This window comes from Silurus meridionalis, chromosome 6, assembly GCF_014805685.1.
Source record: "Silurus meridionalis isolate SWU-2019-XX chromosome 6, ASM1480568v1, whole genome shotgun sequence".
NCBI lineage: Eukaryota > Metazoa > Chordata > Actinopteri > Siluriformes > Siluridae > Silurus > Silurus meridionalis.
Genome location: NC_060889.1, coordinates 4,372,045 through 4,390,613, shown reverse-complemented (window position 1 = coordinate 4,390,613; position 18,569 = coordinate 4,372,045). Strand labels below are relative to the sequence as shown.

The following is an 18,569-nucleotide window of genomic DNA, read 5'->3' as shown; positions in this document are numbered from 1 at the left end:
GGATGCGATTGCATTGAACCGTACATGATTTTGTGACTCCAATATGTACAACGTTAAATACGTTTTATTTATATCAAAAATACACTGCTGTTCAACTAAAAAAAATCCTTAATTTTTTTTTTTCAGATGACGCATTAAAGGGTTTAGATATGCAAATAAGGTTTATGACGTCATCTAGACTCAAGGCTAGTGTTCTAAATAGGGAGCTCGGGAGAATGACTTTTATCTTGTCACACGGTGCTTATTGCGGCGTGTATGATTGCTTACCTCACCTACAGAAACGCGGTTCTGCTCTGCAGAGGAACAGAAATGCCCTGTAGGTGAAACCCTGGAGTTTTCCCAATCCCCCAAACGAACTGCACTAGATGTACAACATGGCATCTAGCGCCCTATTTACTACACATTACACCCTGTAGTGCTGTAGGTAAAGAATTATTCATTATTAATAACAATAATAATAAAGACACGACACGAGATCATAAACAGCCTTTTCTATTTTTTTAATCTGCACAGAAGTTGTACGTTTTTATTTATTTTCTCAGCTGAACCAATAACATTTATGAGGCAGCAGTGCGCTAAAAAAAAAAATTAACTCAACAATCTCTACAACCATCAAAAAAAGAATTGAGTTAAAAAACAAACAAAAAAACAAGATACAGTGTCAGATGACTTTCTTGACTTCAGAGAAAGAAAACTTTTTATTGTTTTTCCCGTATAACAATATAAATCTCTGAACTGGATTTCGGATACAGGAGCATGAAGGAGATCTTAAATTTTTTTATACATATTTATATATATTTATATATTCATATGTACATACAAAGTCGTTTTAACATGTTTTTTTTTTCTCTTCTCGTCCCGTACAAAAAGCAAAAACGTTTCTGGTGAAAAAGCAGAAAATTAAGAATAAAAGAAAAAAGAACAACATTTACTACAAAAGACACAAGACTTAAGATTGGGACAAGGCCGAGCCACTATGTCCTGCTTGGGATTTTGGTTCAATACCAAATGGTTCTCTACTTCATATAATAAACACTGGCTTGTCGGACCCTACGTAGTGCACTCGGTGCGTCTCTCATGGCGCTAACGACACTGATTAGCAGTAGTAGTGCACCGTCTATCGGACGAGTCAAACAATCAGCACTACAGTGGAAAATCTTACACCCTATGCAGTGAAATATATTCTAGATGTCACCTTGTGTGTCAATTAGTCCCTAAGTGCACTACGTAGGGGACGAGAATCGTATCGTGCATGCTTTTAATCCATAGTGCACTAATTAATCTGGGTCTGGTTCAATTCTTTGTATAACTACGAAGGGTACGAAGTAGCAAGTGCACTACATCACGAATTCCAGCTCTATATGGTGTGTACGGAGTATTACACGTCCCATAATTGTTCGAGGGTTTGTTTTTCTTTAGAAACGACTTGCACACTCCGTTAAGTGTCCTGTAGGGAGCCATTTGGGATGAAGCCCACAGGAATCCACAGGGCAGCCAGCAAAACTCGAGGGAAAGACAGGAAGCTGAGACGACGGAGTCGAGTTGCACACTCGGGATGCTACGGGGTGACGGGAGCTCTTCGGAGAAGGAAGGGGCTCGAGAAGCAAGCGCTTCAAACGTCTTCATCATCATCATCATCACTGAAGTGTCCTCTGTAGGGTCCATGATGTCCAGAAACAAGAGAGCAAGAAGCCGTAATCTCATCCTCGTCTGCTCCAGTGTGTGAAGTGTAACTGCTTTTGTGTGTGTGTGTGTGTGTGTGTGGATGGGCCAAAATAGGGTGTGTTTTGATTGCAGAATGCTTATAAAAATATTTTTTTCATTTTGTTACCTAGTTACTTTGCGTGTGTGTGAAGTGTGTGTGTGTGTGTGTGTGTGTGTGTGTGTGTGTGTAAGAGAAAGTGACTACATTATTCCAATAATCTCTCCCACACTCTTCTGTATAAAGCCATTTGTCTGTGTCTGTGTGTGTTTGTGTGTGTTTGTGTGTGTGTGTGTGTGTGTGTGTGTTGCTGGCATTGTACTTGCAGTGTGAATCAGTGCATATGCTTAAATACAAAGCCATGGGCGGGTGTGTGTGTGTGTGTGTGTGTGTGTGTGTGTGTGTGTGTGTGTGTGTGTGTGTGGCTCAGGAGGACATGCACTGGACATGGTCAGGGCCTCCATCCTCATCGTCAGAAGATTCCGGCGAACTCCAGGACTCTGTGTCTGTGTCTCCGTCTCCGCCTTCTCCGTGTCGGCTCTGAGTCTATTATTAAAGAAAGGGCAAGAAATGAGAAGCGTCCAGAGAACATCTAGTGCACTTCGCTGAAGCATACAGGGTTTATTGAAGCGTCTAGGGAACATCTAGTGTGGTGTAAACGACTCACTCTAAGAGGTCTGCGGTTCCTCATGTGTCTCATCAGGAACCAGAGGAGCTGTGTATCGTATTGTTCACCGTGCCGGGTGCTGACCTCATCACGCTCGCGCTTATTCTTTTTCATCACCTGGAAAAACAGAGAGGAAAAAAGAGAGAACGTTTAAAATAAGCAAAAAGGAAAAAAATCACGTTGAATGGAAGCGTTTTTGAGGAGATCGTGCACCTCTTTGAGGCCTTTCAGGGTGGTGGGGTTCTCCGCAGTCGGAGCCCAGAGTTTCACATCGTGATCTAAGCCGCTGGTGGCCAGACCCGGGAGATGAGGGTGAGGCTCTAAACAATTCACCTGCAGAAAAAACCCCAAAAAGACAAAATAGCTTTAGAAGAAAAAGCGGCCAATGAAGGAGTGTTGGAGTGACGGTGATTTTGTCCGGGACACGTACCACTCCGCCTCGGTCTCCTTCCATGAACTGCACCACGCGGGCAGTGTTTGTCCCACAGGTAAATGTGTCATGATCGCTGCCGCTCACTATGAACTCACTGCACGGCCCGTAGAAGTTCACGCCTTTAACTACAACACACACACACACACACACACACACACACACTCCGTTTAAAGGCTTCAAAGAGCCACAATCCTACACAGAAATGCGTGACACCGTGTCGTACCTGTGGCATTGTTCCGGTGTCCTTTGTATCTCTGGCGGTAATCTGCGCCGTCGCTGTGACTCGAGTCGAACAGATAAATGTCCTCGTCATTATAACTCGCGATCAGCTCTGAGAGCACACGCGCAATCAGTACACACAGACTCCACCTCGTATTTACTGTGTGTGTGTGCGCGCGCATTACCTGAGCCGTCATGGCTGTACACTAAGCAACTGATGTTCATTTTGGATTCGCTGGACACCAGGTGAGACGGGCAGAACTTCTTGAGTACGCCATTGTTCTCAATCAAACAAGTCTCTTCTGCTTGTTGCCTTTCTTTAGCAGTGGTTTCCTAGCAGATATTCTACCATGAAGGCCTGATTCACACAGTCTCCTCTTAACAGTTGTTGTAGAGATGTGTCTGCTGCTAGAACTCTGTGTGCCATTGACCTGGTCTCTAATCTGAGCTGCTGTTAACCTGCGATTTCTGAGGCTGGTGACTCGGATGAACTTATCCTCCGCAGCAGAGGTGACTTTTGGTCTTCCTTTCCTGGAGCGGTCCGCATGTGAGCCAGTTTCTTTGTAACGCTTGATGGTTTTTGTGACCGCACTTGGGGACACTTTCAAAGTTTTCCCAATTTTTCGGACTGACTGACCTTCATTTCTTAAAGTAATGATGGCCACTCGTTTTTCTGTACTTAGCTGTTTTTGTCTTGCCATAATACAAATTCTAACAGTCTATTCAGTAGGACTATCAGCTGTGTATCCACCTGACTTCTGCACAACACAACTGACGGTCCCAACCCTATTTATAAGGCAAGAAATCACACTTATTAAACCTGACAGGGCACACCTGTGAAGTGAAAACCATTTCAGGTGACTACCTCTTGAAGCTCATCAAGAGAATGCCAAGAGTGTGCAAAGCAGTAATCAAAGCAAAAGGTGGCTACTTTGAAGAACCTAGAATATGACATATTTCAGTTGTTTCACACTTTTTTGTTATGTATATAATTCCATATATAATTCCACGTGTTAATTCATAGTTTTGATGCCTTTAGTGTGAATCTACAATTTTCATAGTCATGAAAATAAAGAAAACTCTTTGAATGAGAAGGTGTGTCCAAACTTTTGGTCTGTACTGTAAATAAGTTCCCTACATTCAGACTCAGCAGTGTATTGGCCTTTATAGGGAGTAGTGCACTATATAAAGTGCACAAGCTATATTCAGTGCCCTATTTATCAAGTATACAGGATGTACAAGCCATATATATATAGTGCACTGTGTAGGGAGCATGTAGCCATTTTGGATTTAGCATCTATTACACTATATCAAAGAATATTTAATATTTCAGGCCACTGTAGTGCACTATGTAGGGAGTGTAGGGCCAATTTCGGACACAGCCATGTAGTTCAGTATACACGGAGTCCTATTTATAGAGAACGGGGGGCATTTCGGCTTCATCCATTGTGCAGTGCGCTGTAAAGAAGCCAAAAACCCCGCACAATCACATGAACTAGATGTTGTGCACTAGATAGTGAGGAAGTAGATTTGGGACACAACCATGAAGTGTGGCATAAACAGTGTAAAATAGATTGTTTATGGATTAATCTTTTGAGAGTTAAAAAAAAAATAAGGATATTTACAATGTATGCACAAAAAACGCATATTAAAAGATGTGTATTTGGAGAAAATTATAATGTGAGCATTTCTTCCCCCTCTGTAGGTCAAAAACTAAAGTGTACAAATACCAAACGCACAAATGTGATATGATGCACTGAAATCGAATCAACACAACCCCATCAAAAGATCTGCAGAATAAAAAACTATTAATTATAAAAACAAAAACAACACCAAAAAGGGGCCTTCAAAAAAAAAAAAAAAGAAACAAAGAAAAAGAAACAAAGACAACTGCAGGCCCCGGAGCAAAAACTGCACGCGCAAAAAAATAAAAAATGTGCAGGACAAAACAGGAAAAAAAATGTCAAAAAAAAAATCCAAAACAAATCGTTGATAAAAAATAAAAAAAATGACTCACCGAAAGTTCAAAGCTAAAACGCGAGATTTCGGATGTGGATATTTAACAGCACAGGCGCACTGTGTCGCTAGGAAGCAAGCAAAAAATCTAGCAGTTAAAACAAAACTTGCTTTCAAAATAAAAGCCTGTGGATTCTTTTTTTTTTTTTTTTTTTTTTTTTTTAAATTAGCCCCAGCTATAGATACTTTCTAATCCTATATGAATAGCCAATAAAAACATTGCTTGTACAAACAAAATTCTTTTGGAATAAGTTTTCTCTGTGTTTAGTGGGGAAACAGGATAGTGGGAAACACAGGATTAGTGGGGAAACACTGGATATCCCCACAGAACACTGCTACACCAGCTGCTCTGTCTTCTGCCTATGCTTTCTCTCACTCACCAAGAGAAACTGGTCTACTTTTATCACGGAGATGGTGTTTCACACCTCTCCCGTTGTCTCATCTAACCATGTCTTCTTTTGAATTTCATGTAGTTTCAGTTACCTCTCCAATCAACCTTTTCATCATTGTCATCTACCGCCCTCCTGGTCCCCTTGGAGACTTCCTAGAAGAGATGGACACGCTCCTCAGTACTTTCCCCTCTGACAGCACCCCTCTGACAGTCCTTGGTGACTTCAACCTCCCATCGGACAAACTTTAGTCATCTTGCCTCTTGCCTTTTCTGAATACCTTCTCCTTGACATTTAACAGCTGCCCTCCAACACACAAGGGAGGAAATGTCCTGGACCTGGTTTTCACCCGCCCTACTCCAGCTACAGACATGACTGCCACTCCACTTCCAATCTCTGATCATCACCTGGTTTCCTTTTTAATCACTCTTCCTATTCAACCTAAAAATAATTTACATGTCTCTCTTATCCGTCCTAACCTTCACTCTATCTCTCCCTCCTCTGTAGCTTCCTGTACTCTTTCATCTCTTCCTGACCCTGACTCCTTTTCCTCTCTACCCTTAGACGTTGCTACGGACTCCTTCCTCTCATCTCTTTCCTCAACCATGGACCTCCTTTGCCCCTTGACTACAAGACCCAAGAAGACTTCTTGTCCCACACCGTGGCTGTCAGAAGTTTTGCGCAGCAATCGACGAGAACTCAGATCTGCAGAGAGGAAATGGAAAAAATCACAACTTGATGTAGACCTCTCATCTTACCGTGCACTCCTGACCAAATTTTCTTTGGAGGTGACTTCTGCCAAAACTGCCTTCTACAAGGAAAAGCTTGAGGTCTCTGCACAAGATCTTCGTAAGCTTTACAACATCTTTTCTTCTCTAATCAACCCCCCTGCTGCACCTGCTCTATCCTCCCTGACTGCTAATGACTTTGCCTCCTTCTATGATGAGAAGATTAAGAAAATCTGCCAGACCTTCACTTCCTCTCCAACAATGACTACACAACACAGCCAACAATCCACTACGTCTCTGTCAAGCTTCTCAACCTTAACAGAAGATGAGATACTGCAAGTCGTCCGATCTTGCAATCCCACCACCTGTCCTCTGGATCCAATCCCTTCAACTACGCTCCAGACCATCACGCAAGATCTCCTGCCCTTCATCTCCACAATCATCAATGGGTCATTAACATCTGGCTATGTACCAACTGCCTTCAACCAAGCAAGGGTCATTCCCATCTTGAAGAAACCTGCTCTGGATCCAACAGACATCAACAACTACAGACCGGTATCACTTCTCTCCTTTCTTTCTAAATCTCTGGAACGCACTGTTTTTAACCAACTGTCTGTCTATCTCTCACAGAACAACTTCCATGATCCGAACCAGTCTGGGTTCAAAGCGGCACATTCCACAGAGACGGCCCTTTTGGCTGTTTCTAAGAAACTGCATGCTGCTCGGTCAGCCAAGCTGTCATCTGTACTTATCTTCTTGGATCTTTCAGCAGCATTTGACACAGTCAACCACAAGACACTTTGGTCAACCCTCAAGAGCCTTGGTATCTGCGGAACAGCATGGGAATGTTTTGCTTCCTACCTGGAAGGTCGCTCATACCAGGTAACATGGAGGGGATCCACATCTGCCCTGTGCAGACTCACCACTGGTGTCCCACAAGGCTCTGTCCTTGGTCCCCTCCTTTTCTCCCTCTATACTCACTCGATTGGTGAAGTCATATCCTCACTTGGGTTTTCTTATCACTGCTATGCAGATGACACTCAACTCATCTTTTCTTTCCCTCCATCAGATACCACAGCTTCCGCTCGGATCTCAGCATGCTTGTCAGACATATCCTCATGGATGAGTGCTCACCAACTAAAACTCAACCCCAGCAAAACAGAACTGCTGGACATTCCAGGTGATTCATCTCCAGGTCAAGATCTCCAAATAACACTTCATGACTCTCTGCTCTTCCCTTCAGCCACTGCTCGTAACCTTGGGGTAACTATGGACAATGAACTGTCTTTCTTCCCACATGTCGCTAATGTTGCTCGTTCTTGTCGAATTCTTCTCTATAACATCCGAAGGATTCGACCTTTTCTGTCCATACAGGCTGCCCAGGTGCTTGTTCAGTCTCTTGTCATTTCAAGACTTGACTACTGCAACTCTCTGCTGGCAGGTCTTCCCCTGAACGCTATTTGTCCACTGCAAATGATCCAAAACGCAGCTGCACGACTTGTGTTCAATCAGCCCAAGTTCTCCCACACCACCCCACTGCTGCGCTCCCTTCACTGGCTTCCAGTAGCTGCACGTATCAGATTCAAAACACTGATGCTTGCCTACAAGGCCAAAAATGGACCAGCACCATCTTACCTCAGTGACCTCATCACACCTCACACTGCACCACGCTGTCTGAGATCCTCCAGCACTGCTCGACTGGTACCACCTTCTCTCAGAATGAGAGGTAAGTACACTTCAAGGCTCTTCTCTGTTCTGGCACCGAGGTGGTGGAATGAACTTCCCCTAGATGTCCGTACAGCAGAGTCCCTGATTATCTTCAAGCGACGACTGAAGACCTACCTCCTCCTTAAATACCTAAATTAGCACTTTCCAAGTTTGTAGAATTCGAGTTATATTTATATTAAGTTTGTAATCTTGCGTACCAGTGTAGATTTATTCATTACTAGAGATTTAAAGCACTTTTGTACGTCGCTCTGGATAAGGGCGTCTGATAAATGCCGCAAATGTAAAAAAACAAACCTGGAAAAACCAAATACGATGTAAAAAACAGGAAAATGGAGTGTAAATTTGCTGGAGATCTTTTTCTCGGTATGCAGGGTATGGATGCGATTGCATTGAACCGTACATGATTTTGCGACTCCAATATGTAAAACGTTAAATACGTTTTATTTATATCAAAAATACACTGCTGTTCAACTAAAAAAAATACTTAATTTTTTTTTTCAGATGACGCATTAAAGGGTTTAGATATGCAAATAAGGTTTATGACGTCATCTAGACTCAAGGCTAGTGTTCTAAATAGGGAGCTCGGGAGAATGACTTTTATCTTGTCACACGGTGCTTATTGCGGCGTGTATGATTGCTTACCTCACCCACAGAAACGCGGTTCTGCTCTGCAGAGGAACAGAAATGCCCTGTAGGTGAAACCCTGGAGTTTTCCCAAGCCCCCAAACGAACTGCACTAGATGTACAACATGGCATCTAGCGCCCTATTTACTACACATTACACCCTGTAGTGCTGTAGGTAAAGAATTATTCATTATTAATAACAATAATAATAAAGACACGACACGAGATCATAAACAGCCTTTTCTATTTTTTTAATCTGCACAGAAGTTGTACGTTTTTATTTATTTTCTCAGCTGAACCAATAACATTTATGAGGCAGCAGTGCGAGAAATCAACAAGAAAAACAAAGCAAAAAAATAATAATTAATACTAATATATAGAGGAAAACAGCTACTTTGAAAGATCTGTGTGTGTGTGTGTGGGGGGGGGGATGGCTAAAAAAAAATTAACTTTTATTACTTTTTTTGATGGTTGTAGAGATTGTTGAGTTAAAAAACAAACAAAAAAACAAGATACAGTGTCAGATGACTTTCTTGACTTCAGAGAAAGAAAACTTTTTATTGTTTTTCCCGTATAACAATATAAATCTCTGAACTGGAATTCGGATACAGGAGCATGAAGGAGATCTTAAATTTTTTATATATATTTATATATAATTATATATTCATATGTACATACAAAGTTGTTTTAACATGTTTTTTTTCTCTTCTCGTCCCGTACAAAAAGCAAAAACGTTTCTGGTGAAAAAAGCAGAAAATTAAGAACCGCCCCCGATCCCTCCCCCTCCCCCCCCCTCCTAAATGGGCCAATGGATCGGAATGGCTGCATCCGAAATCGTACAACTACTAAAAACAGTTCACTGGAGTAGTCTGGTGTCGAGTACGCAGCCCTGGACGACGAGACTTGTGCATGCAGGTGGCGGTTTTCTTCTAATTCTAACAGGGGGAAAACTCATCCAGGCCGAATAGAAAACGTCGTCAAACCTCCTCGAAAGTGCAGCTTAAAGCAGTTAACTGATGCTTAAAGAGTCGCGTCGTTTCGGATCTTCTGATCGGATTCGATCGGAGCACGACGCCTCTGGGGTTAAGCTAGCTAGCTTTGCTGTACGTGATGTTTTTAACGCCAAGAGCTCACCCTGGTATCAGTGAAAAGAAAAAAAAAAAAAAGAAAAAAGTACAACATTTACAACAAAAGTCACGCGTTTCACCCGTGTCGCAACCTTTCCTCGCATGCACACCTGAAAAAGAGGGGGAGAGGTTTTTCATACAGAGCTTTTTTTTTTTTTAAGGAAGGAGCCACTTTTAAGAGGAACTCACGTCACAATTTTCTGTTTAAGTGCAAATATATCTGGTACCAAATCTTCAAATCCCCAGTTTGGGTGAGAGAAAAAAAAAAAAAAAAAAAAAAAAGAGTTATATCTTTATTTATTTATTTGTTTTTTAAGTTGAATCTGTTCCGTATTGCAAGCCCTCTAAGTGCACACGTCTTTTAGAGACTCAAAAATGAACAGATCCCTGATTAAAGTGCACTCAGTAAGCATTGGGGTGGGAGGGAAGAAAGGGGGACTTAGGATTGGGACAAGGTCGAGCCACTATGTCCTGCTTGGGATTTTGGTTCAATACCAAATGGTTCTCTACTTCATATAATAAACACTGGCTTGTCGGACCCTACGTAGTGCACTCGGTGCGTCTCTCATGGCGCTAACGACACTGATTAGCAGTAGTAGTGCACCGTCTATCGGACGAGTCAAACAACCGGCACTACAGTGGAAAATCTTACACCCTATGCAGTGAAATATATTCTGGATGTCACCTTGTGTGTCAATTAGTCCCTAAGTGCACTACGTAGGGGACGAGAATCGTATCGTGCATGCTTTTAATCCATAGTGCACTAATTAATCTGGGTCTGGTTCAATTCTTTGTATAACTACGAAGGGTACGAAGTAGCAAGTGCACTACATCACGAATTCCAGCTCTATATGGTGTGTACGGAGTATTACACGTCCCATAATTGTTCGAGGGTTTGTTTTTCTTTAGAAACGACTTGCACACTCCGTTAAGTGTCCTGTAGGGAGCCATTTGGGATGAAGCCCACAGGAATCCACAGGGCAGCCAGCAAAACTCGAGGGAAAGACAGGAAGCTGAGACGACGGAGTCGAGTTGCACACTCGGGATGCTACGGGGTGACGGGAGCTCTTCGGAGAAGGAAGGGGCTCGAGAAGCAAGCGCTTCAAACGTCTTCATCATCATCATCATCGCTGAAGTGTCCTCTGTAGGGTCCATGATGTCCAGAAACAAGAGAGCAAGAAGCCATAATCTCATCCTCGTCTGCTCCAGTGTGTGAAGTGTAACTGCTTTTGTGTGTGTGTGTGTGTGTGTGTGTGTGTGTGTGTGTGTGTGTGTGTGTGTGGGGATGGGCCGAAATAGGGTGTGTTTTGATTGCAGAATGCTTATAAAAATATTTTTTTCATTTTGTTACCTAGTTACTTTGCGTGTGTGTGAAGTGTGTGTGTGTGTGTGTGTAAGAGAAAGTGACTACATTATTCCAATAATCTCTCACACACTCTTCTGTATAAAGCCATTTATCTGTGTGTGTGTGTGTGTTTTGCTGGCATTGTACTTGCAGTGTAAATCAGTGCATATCTACTGTGTATGTGCTTAAATACAAAGCCATGGGCGGTGTGTGTGTGTGTGTGTGTGTGCGTGTGTGTGTGTGTGTGTATGGCTCAGGAGGACATGCACTGGACATGGTCAGGGCCTCCATCCTCATCATCAGAAGATTCCGGCGAACTCCAGGACTCTGTGTCTGTGTCTCCGTCTCCGCCTTCTCCGTGTCGGCTCTGAGTCTATTATTAAAGAAAGGGCAAGAAATGAGAAGCGTCCAGAGAACATCTAGTGCACTTCGCTGAAGCATACAGGGTTTATTGGAGCGTCTAGGGAACATCTAGTGTGGTGTAAACGACTCACTCTAAGAGGTCTGCGGTTCCTCATGTGTCTCATCAGGAACCAGAGGAGCTGTGTATCGTATTGTTCACCGTGCCGGGTGCTGACCTCATCACGCTCGCGCTTATTCTTTTTCATCACCTGGAAAAACAGAGAGGAAAAAAGAGAGAACGTTTAAAATAAGCAAAAAGAAAAAAAATCACGTTGAATGGAAGCGTTTTTGAGGAGATCGTGCACCTCTTTGAGGCCTTTCAGGGTGGTGGGGTTCTCCGCAGTCGGAGCCCAGAGTTTCACATCGTGATCTAAACCGCTGGTGGCCAGACCCGGGAGATGAGGGTGAGGCTCTAAACAATTCACCTGCAGAAAAAAAACCCAAAAAGACAAAATAGCTTTAGAAGAAAAAGCGGCCAATGAAGGAGTGTTGGAGTGACGGTGATTTTGTCCGGGACGCGTACCACTCCGCCTCGGTCTCCTTCCATGAACTGCACCACGCGGGCCGAGTGTTTGTCCCACAGGTAAATGTGTCCGCAGTCGCTGCCGCTCACTATGAACTCACTGCACGGCCCGTAGAAGTTCACGCCTTTAACTACAACACACACACACACACACTCCGTTTAAAGGCTTCAAAGAGCCACAATCCTACACAGAAATGCGTGACACCGTGTCGTACCTGTGGCATTGTTCCGGTGTCCTTTGTATCTCTGTCGGTAATCTGCGCCGTCGCTGTGACTCGAGTCGAACAGATAAATGTCCTCGTCATTATAACTCGCGATCAGCTCTGAGAGCACACGCGCAATCAGTACACACAGACTCCACCTCGTATTTACTGTGTGTGTGTGTGTGTGTGTGTGTGTGTGTGCGCGCATTACCTGAGCCGTCATGGCTGTACACTAAGCAACTGATGTTCATTTTGGATTCGCTGGACACCAGGTGAGACGGGCAGAACTTCTTGAGTACGCCATTGTTCTCGTTTTCGTTGATCTTCCTCTGATCGTAGATCCTGAAGCCCGAGCAAAAAACAACTCATGCGGAATTCAGGGGAAAAACCCCAAATAATAAAAAATAAATAAAAAAAAAAAACTCACCTAAGGTACTGATCTCTTCCTCCGACGGCGAAGTGATGCGTGTTGGCCGGATTCACGTGGATGGTGTAGAGACCCACCTTCTTGTTGCCTTCCTTCACCACCACCAGTTTGCTAAACATCCGGACAGAAGGAACAAAATCCTCAGTTAGTTTTTTTGAAACCCGAAACAAAAGAGCTGCGATGCGACAAAGCGCCAGGCTTCGCCAATAAGCGTTCATCACAGCGCCGGTTCTTCTGTCCTACACCGAGGAACTGTGAGTGTGTGAATTTAAATCGTCTGGAGGTTTTAGGAACGAAAATCTTTCCACGCATCTCTGAGACTCACTTGGCGGGTCGTTCGACGCGCAGGTCAATGCAGTACACAACGGCGTCTTCTCCGGTGGAGAGGAAACAGCAGGGGGAATCCGGCTCCAGGGCCAGCTGACACGCACACGCACACACACACACACACACACACAAATAAGACCACAGCGTATACAAATTTCTCAGGCACATACAAAAACACAAGAACAACACACTAAAATAAATAAGTGTGTGTACACAAACAAGCAAACAAAATGCAAAACCACACACACACACACACACACACACACACACACACACACACACACACACATACACATACACACACACACACACATACACACGTCATCAGGTGCATGTACACATGCATTTCCTGTGTGGGCCAATTTTGTGTTTCTATGCATGTCTACAAACTCCTATACACACAAACAAACAGGTGCACACAGAAACACACAAACGCATGCACACAAACAAACAAGTGCATCCAAACACGCACACACCCCGAACAAGGACACAGCAGAAAGCAGCAGCCCACACACACACACACACACACACACACACACACACACACACACACACTGTGATAATGAAGAGAAACAATTTCACTCTTCTGATTGGTCAGATAGTGGGGGGTTTTTTCAAACAGGATCTCCTGTTGTGCATCCTGTATGCGCTTGTACCTTGTGTGCAGCACCTTTGTGCTGAGCCACGCGTTTTGTGTTTTTGCAGCGTTGCGTGGCGGACAGCTCGGCGATCCGGACCTGGCCGTCTCGGGCGCACATGGCCAGCGTGGAGTCGCCGCTGTGAGGGAGAAACTTCGCCTGCAAACCGGTGAAGAACATGCAAATCAGGATCACGTCTTGCAATTCAGCAGAACAAAACAATGTGCAGCCGAAAAAAGGGGTCGTTTTGAAGAATGAAATGAAGCTTGATTCAGCGTAATGAACTATAAGTGGAAGACCTTTTAAATGCCACGGATCACCTGAAAGACGTTGCTCTTGTGCCCGCTTTCAAACTCGAGCTCGGCGCGGCGTCTGGCCCAGTCCCAGATGACGACTTGCAGGTCGTCGCTGCCCGAGGCGAGGCGCGTCCCGGACGGGTTAAAGTGGAGTGTGTTGACGCAGCCGCTGTGCCGCTCCAGCCGAGCCTGCAGCTCCAAACGCTGCACCAGGCCCCGAGAGCCGCACACGCCCTTCACAAACTGCGCCGAGTTCTTCCCGATCTCCCGTGCCCGCAGAGACGGCACCGCGTGCCACTTCGGCTTGCTCATTTCCTTTAACTCCGCCCCAAGCCACGCCTCCATGTCTGCTTCTTCCTTTTCGTTCTCGTCTTCATCTTCTCCTTCGTTTTCATCATCGTCCTCATCGTCATCGTCATCCTCGTCGTCGTCAGAGCTGGAGGAGTGGCGTGACGTGGGTCGGTTCCGCTTCCGGCCCGCTCTCCTGTTGTCATCTTTTTTCGCTCGTTCCCTCCGCCCGCCTCCCGCGCTCTCCTGCTCCTTCCCCTCCTCCACAAAAGAGTACATAAGGCTGCCATCCATGCTGTCCGTGTCCTCTTCCTCCTCGTCCTCCTCTTCTCCAGCTGGCTGCTCCTGCTGTGGGCTCAACTCTAACACACACACACACACACACAAAGTCCACCATCAACAACCGATCAAACCACACAGGAATCTAATTCGGAACATCAACAAATCCCTCGAGCTACCTGAATCGGTTCGTATCTGATCCTCTGTAGGTGAAGCAGAGTCTCCTTCACTCCCTCTTCCCTCCTCTGGCTCCGGATCATCACCAGTACCTGGGAAAAAAACCCACACTCTCGTGATTCGATTACGATCGACGTGATTAGAGTAAACGTTCAGCAAAAATTCCAAGAAAGCTCACCGTTCGGAACGCTGGACTGGGCTTGAGTGTCCGCCATGCCGCCTTATTAATCCTGATGAGCCTGGAATATAATAATAAATAATAAAATATGTAAATCTTAGTCCTATAGACCATTTCAAGGATTTAAACAATAAAATGTCACAACAAAATGTCTGACATATTTTTTACATTTAACCAAAACGTCACAGTTAAGAAATGTACAAGAGATGATAACCTGGAATTAGCAGAGCCCTCAAATCAACAACTTTTCACTCAGAACTTTAAACGTTCACCTGATGTACCATGTCCAGGTGTGTATTATGAGAGAAGCGGTTTATCGGAGTCTGGATATCTTCAATTACTTCCTTAGAGAGTGACTTGAAATCGTTGTGAGAGTTTAGAGAGAGATGAGATCAGATGTTTAATGTAGGAGTTTCACCTCCCGATGTTTAATAAACACAGTGTTGTGATCCTACGAGCTCCGTGTCGGTGTTCCAACTGCAGTGGCGAGAACTTGATCATCAGAACAAAGCCAGGAACCCACGAGCGCGAACCAAAATAAGTGTTCCATCATAACTTATTAGATACATACTTATTCGGTACGTTTATATATATATATATATATATTTAGAGTAAATATTAAAACCACCAACTTTTTTCTTTAGTAGATTTTTAGACTCATTTCTACTTGTACTTAAGTAAAAAATGTCATTAAAGTGACAGTCACGTTCACCTGAGTGGAATATTTGAGTTCTGTTTCCACCTTCTGCCAGTTTGAGTCGCCGGAAAGCATTTGCACAACCAGATCTACACCTAAATTCATTGTTCAATCGATACGTTTGAGTTCATTTTTAACTTTTACAAAAAAACCCTCCTCATATAATCGATGATATTAATAAAAATAAAAGGATCAGAAGCTCTAAAATGTTGAGCTCAGCATTACACTAACGTCATTACAGCAAATAGAAACGCTCTTATTGCCACAGAGATTGAACCTGCTGGTGTTTAGAATAAGACTTGGTTTTATATTTGAATTCGAATATTTTGTGACTTGAACGCATTTGATCTGATTTCCTTTGGGAGCTCGAGGAGGCGTTATGTAAACACACGGCAGAGCTAGCAAAGATTTTCCTGCGGATTAGCAGCAGGCACTATTTAATCCCCAAACAGCGTGTCACATTATAATTATATAATAATAATTATTATTATTTTATTATTAAGGAAACAAAATTGCTGCTAATGTTAAAGTGCATGTTTGTTTGGTTTTTAGCAAACTTGGTTCTCTTTGCCTAAAATCCGAGCCAAAGTACAACCAGCACCAGTGCACTTGTCTGAGGTGTTTATAGAGAGAAGCCCCAGTGCAGGTGGTTGTTGTTGTTGTTGTTGTTGTTGTGGTGGTGGTGGTTCTTGTCACCTCCTGCCCCATGCTCTAACTCGTAAACACAGCTAGCATTCTTTGCTCCATGATTAGCATTAGCATCAGCGCCTGTACCTCCGAGCAGGCCCGAGAGCACAAACACCAGATTCCTCCGCACGTCTTCAAACTCGTCCTGGACACAACCTGGGCGACTTCAGAGCCCCGGGATGGAAAGCGAGCCAACAAAACTGCAGGACATCTGGAGAAAAAAAAAGATCTTATATTTCTATATAAATAAAATGATAAACCTCGAACAGAAAGCGCCTGGAACCTGCAGCTGGTTTTGTTGTGGGTTTTTTTTTTCTGTTCCCTCAGCTGCTTCGTAACTACTTTTATTTATTTTTTTCTTCCCCGACGTACTTCCGGTACTTTTTTTAAACCGGAAGTTACATGCTCATACACTTGGCTAAATCGTGTATGCTAGCTAGCTACGTCTATTATTATTATTATTATTTATTTTTTATTATCATTATTATTATTATTATTATTATTATTAATTATTATTCCCACAAACTGTGCATATGTTGTGAAAAGCAAAAGTATTAAGAATAATAAAAATAGTTTTTACATTAATAATGCATTTATATATATATATATATATATATATATATATATATATATATATATATATATATATATATATATATATATATACAGTGAGGAAAATAAGTATTTGAACACCCTGCTATTTTGCAAGTTCTCCCACTTAGAAATCATGGAGGGTCTGAAATTGTCATCGTAGGTGCATGTCCACTGTGAGAGACATAATCTAAAAAAAAAAATCCAGAAATCACAATGTATGATTTTTAAACTATTTATTTGTATGATACAGCTGCAAATAAGTATTTGAACACCTGAGAAAGTCAATGTTAATATTTGGTACAGTAGCCTTTGTTTGCAATTACAGAGGTCAAACGTTTCCTGTAGTTTTTCACCAGGTTTGCACACACTGCAGGAGGGATTTTGGCCCACCTCCACACAGATCTTCTCTAAATCAGTCAGGTTTCTGGCCTGTCGCTGAGAAACACGGAGTTTGAGCAAAGATTCTCTATTGGGTTTAGGTCTGGAGACTGGCTAGGCCACGCCAGAACCTTGATATGCTTCTTACAGAGCCACTCCTTGGTTATCCTGGCTGTGTGCTTGGTCATTGTCATGTTGGAAGACCCAGCCTCGACCCATCTTCAATGCTCTAACTGAGGGAAGGAGATTGTTCCCCAAAATCTCGCAATACATGGCCCCGGTCATCCTCTCCTTAATACAGTGCAGTCGCCCTGTCCCATGTGCAGAAAAACACCCCAAAGCATGATGCTACCACCCCCATGCTTCACAGTAGGGATGGTGTTCTTAGGATGGTACTCATCATTCTTCTTCCTCCAAACACGTTTAGTGGAATTATGACCCAAAAGTTCTATTTTGGTCTCATCTGACCACATGACTTTCTCCCATGACTCCTTCTGGATCATCCAAATGGTCATTGGCAAACTTAAGACGTGCCTGGACATGTGCTGATTTAAGCAGGGGAACCTTCCGTGCCATGCATGATTTCAATCCATGACGTCTTAGTGTATTACCAACAGTAACCTTGGAAACGGTGGTCCCATCTCTTTTCAGGTCATTGACCAGCTCCTCCCGTGTAGTTCTGGGCTGATTTCTCACCTTCCTTAGGATCATTGAGACCCCACGAGGTGAGATCTTGCATGGATTGACAGTCATGTTTAGCTTCTTCCATTTTCTAATGATTGCTCCAACAGTGGACCTTTTTTCACCAAGCTGCTTGGCAATTTCCCCGTAGCCCTTTCCAGCCTTGTGGAGGTGTACAATTTTGTCTCTAGTGTCTTTGGACAGCTCTTTGGTCTTGGCCATGTTAGTAGTTGGATTCTTACTGATTGTATGGGGTGGACAGGTGTCTTTATGCAGCTAACGACCTCAAACAGGTGCATCTAATTTAGGATAATAAATGTAGTGGAGGTGGACATTTTAAAGGCAGACTAACAGGTCTTTGAGGGTCAGAATTCTAGCTGATAGACAGGTGTTCAAATACTTATTTGCAGCTGTATCATACAAATAAATAGTTTAAAAATCATACATTGTGATTTCTGGAAATGCACCTACGATGACAATTTCAGACTCCTCCATGATTTCTAAGTGGGAGAACTTGCAAAATAGCAGGGTGTTCAAATACTTATTTTCCTCACTATATATATATATATATATATATATATATATATATATATATATATATATATATAAACACATATATACATACACAATATTTTCATTTAATTTTGTATTAAATATATATATATATATATATATATATATATATATATATATATATATATATATATATATATATATATATATATATATTTAGCCTCCTCCAAACAGTGGATGTTCAAATAAGTCTGTGAATTGAATTTGAATGTAAATCAGCGATCTTCGAGGCTGGTCGTTCTA

General features: G+C 43.0%; 1 protein-coding gene and 1 long non-coding RNA gene across 2 annotated transcripts; both read right to left on the bottom strand.

The window, feature by feature from the left end:
• Positions 1-479: 479 nt before the first annotated feature.
• dcaf8 (DDB1 and CUL4 associated factor 8) lies at positions 480-16,451 on the bottom strand. The gene is made up of 19 exons (XM_046851091.1): positions 16,188-16,451; positions 14,717-14,777; positions 14,541-14,630; positions 13,819-14,444; positions 13,517-13,657; positions 12,859-12,953; positions 12,534-12,644; positions 12,318-12,448; positions 12,119-12,226; positions 11,904-12,034; positions 11,686-11,805; positions 11,473-11,589; positions 11,297-11,351; positions 10,437-10,775; positions 3,026-3,133; positions 2,800-2,927; positions 2,583-2,702; positions 2,370-2,486; positions 480-2,248 (listed from the first exon to the last, which is right to left on the bottom strand). The coding sequence occupies exons 2-19, from the start codon at positions 14,751-14,753 to the stop codon at positions 2,129-2,131; spliced, it is 2,694 nt and encodes an 897-aa protein (XP_046707047.1). The 5' UTR covers positions 14,754-14,777; positions 16,188-16,451; the 3' UTR covers positions 480-2,128.
• Positions 3,044-5,053, bottom strand: LOC124387322. Its single transcript, XR_006926139.1, has 3 exons — positions 5,039-5,053; positions 3,207-3,354; positions 3,044-3,133 (listed from the first exon to the last, which is right to left on the bottom strand). It is a non-coding gene; the product is annotated as an uncharacterized LOC124387322 (long non-coding RNA).
• Positions 16,452-18,569: the final 2,118 nt, after the last annotated feature.

What these genes read in the sequence shown, in the direction of transcription:
- dcaf8 (XM_046851091.1), bottom strand. Translation starts at nt 14,753, where the DNA reads ATGGCGGACACTCAAGCCCAGTCCAGCGTTCCGAACG. An exon ending in ACACCGGAACAATGCCACAG is followed by an intron (nt 12,035 to 12,118) that starts GTACGACACGGT and finishes TGTGTGTTGTAG; the next exon opens with TTAAAGGCGTGAACTTCTAC. An exon ending in GGAACCGCAGACCTCTTAGA is followed by an intron (nt 11,352 to 11,472) that starts GTGAGTCGTTTA and finishes CTTTAATAATAG; the next exon opens with ACTCAGAGCCGACACGGAGA.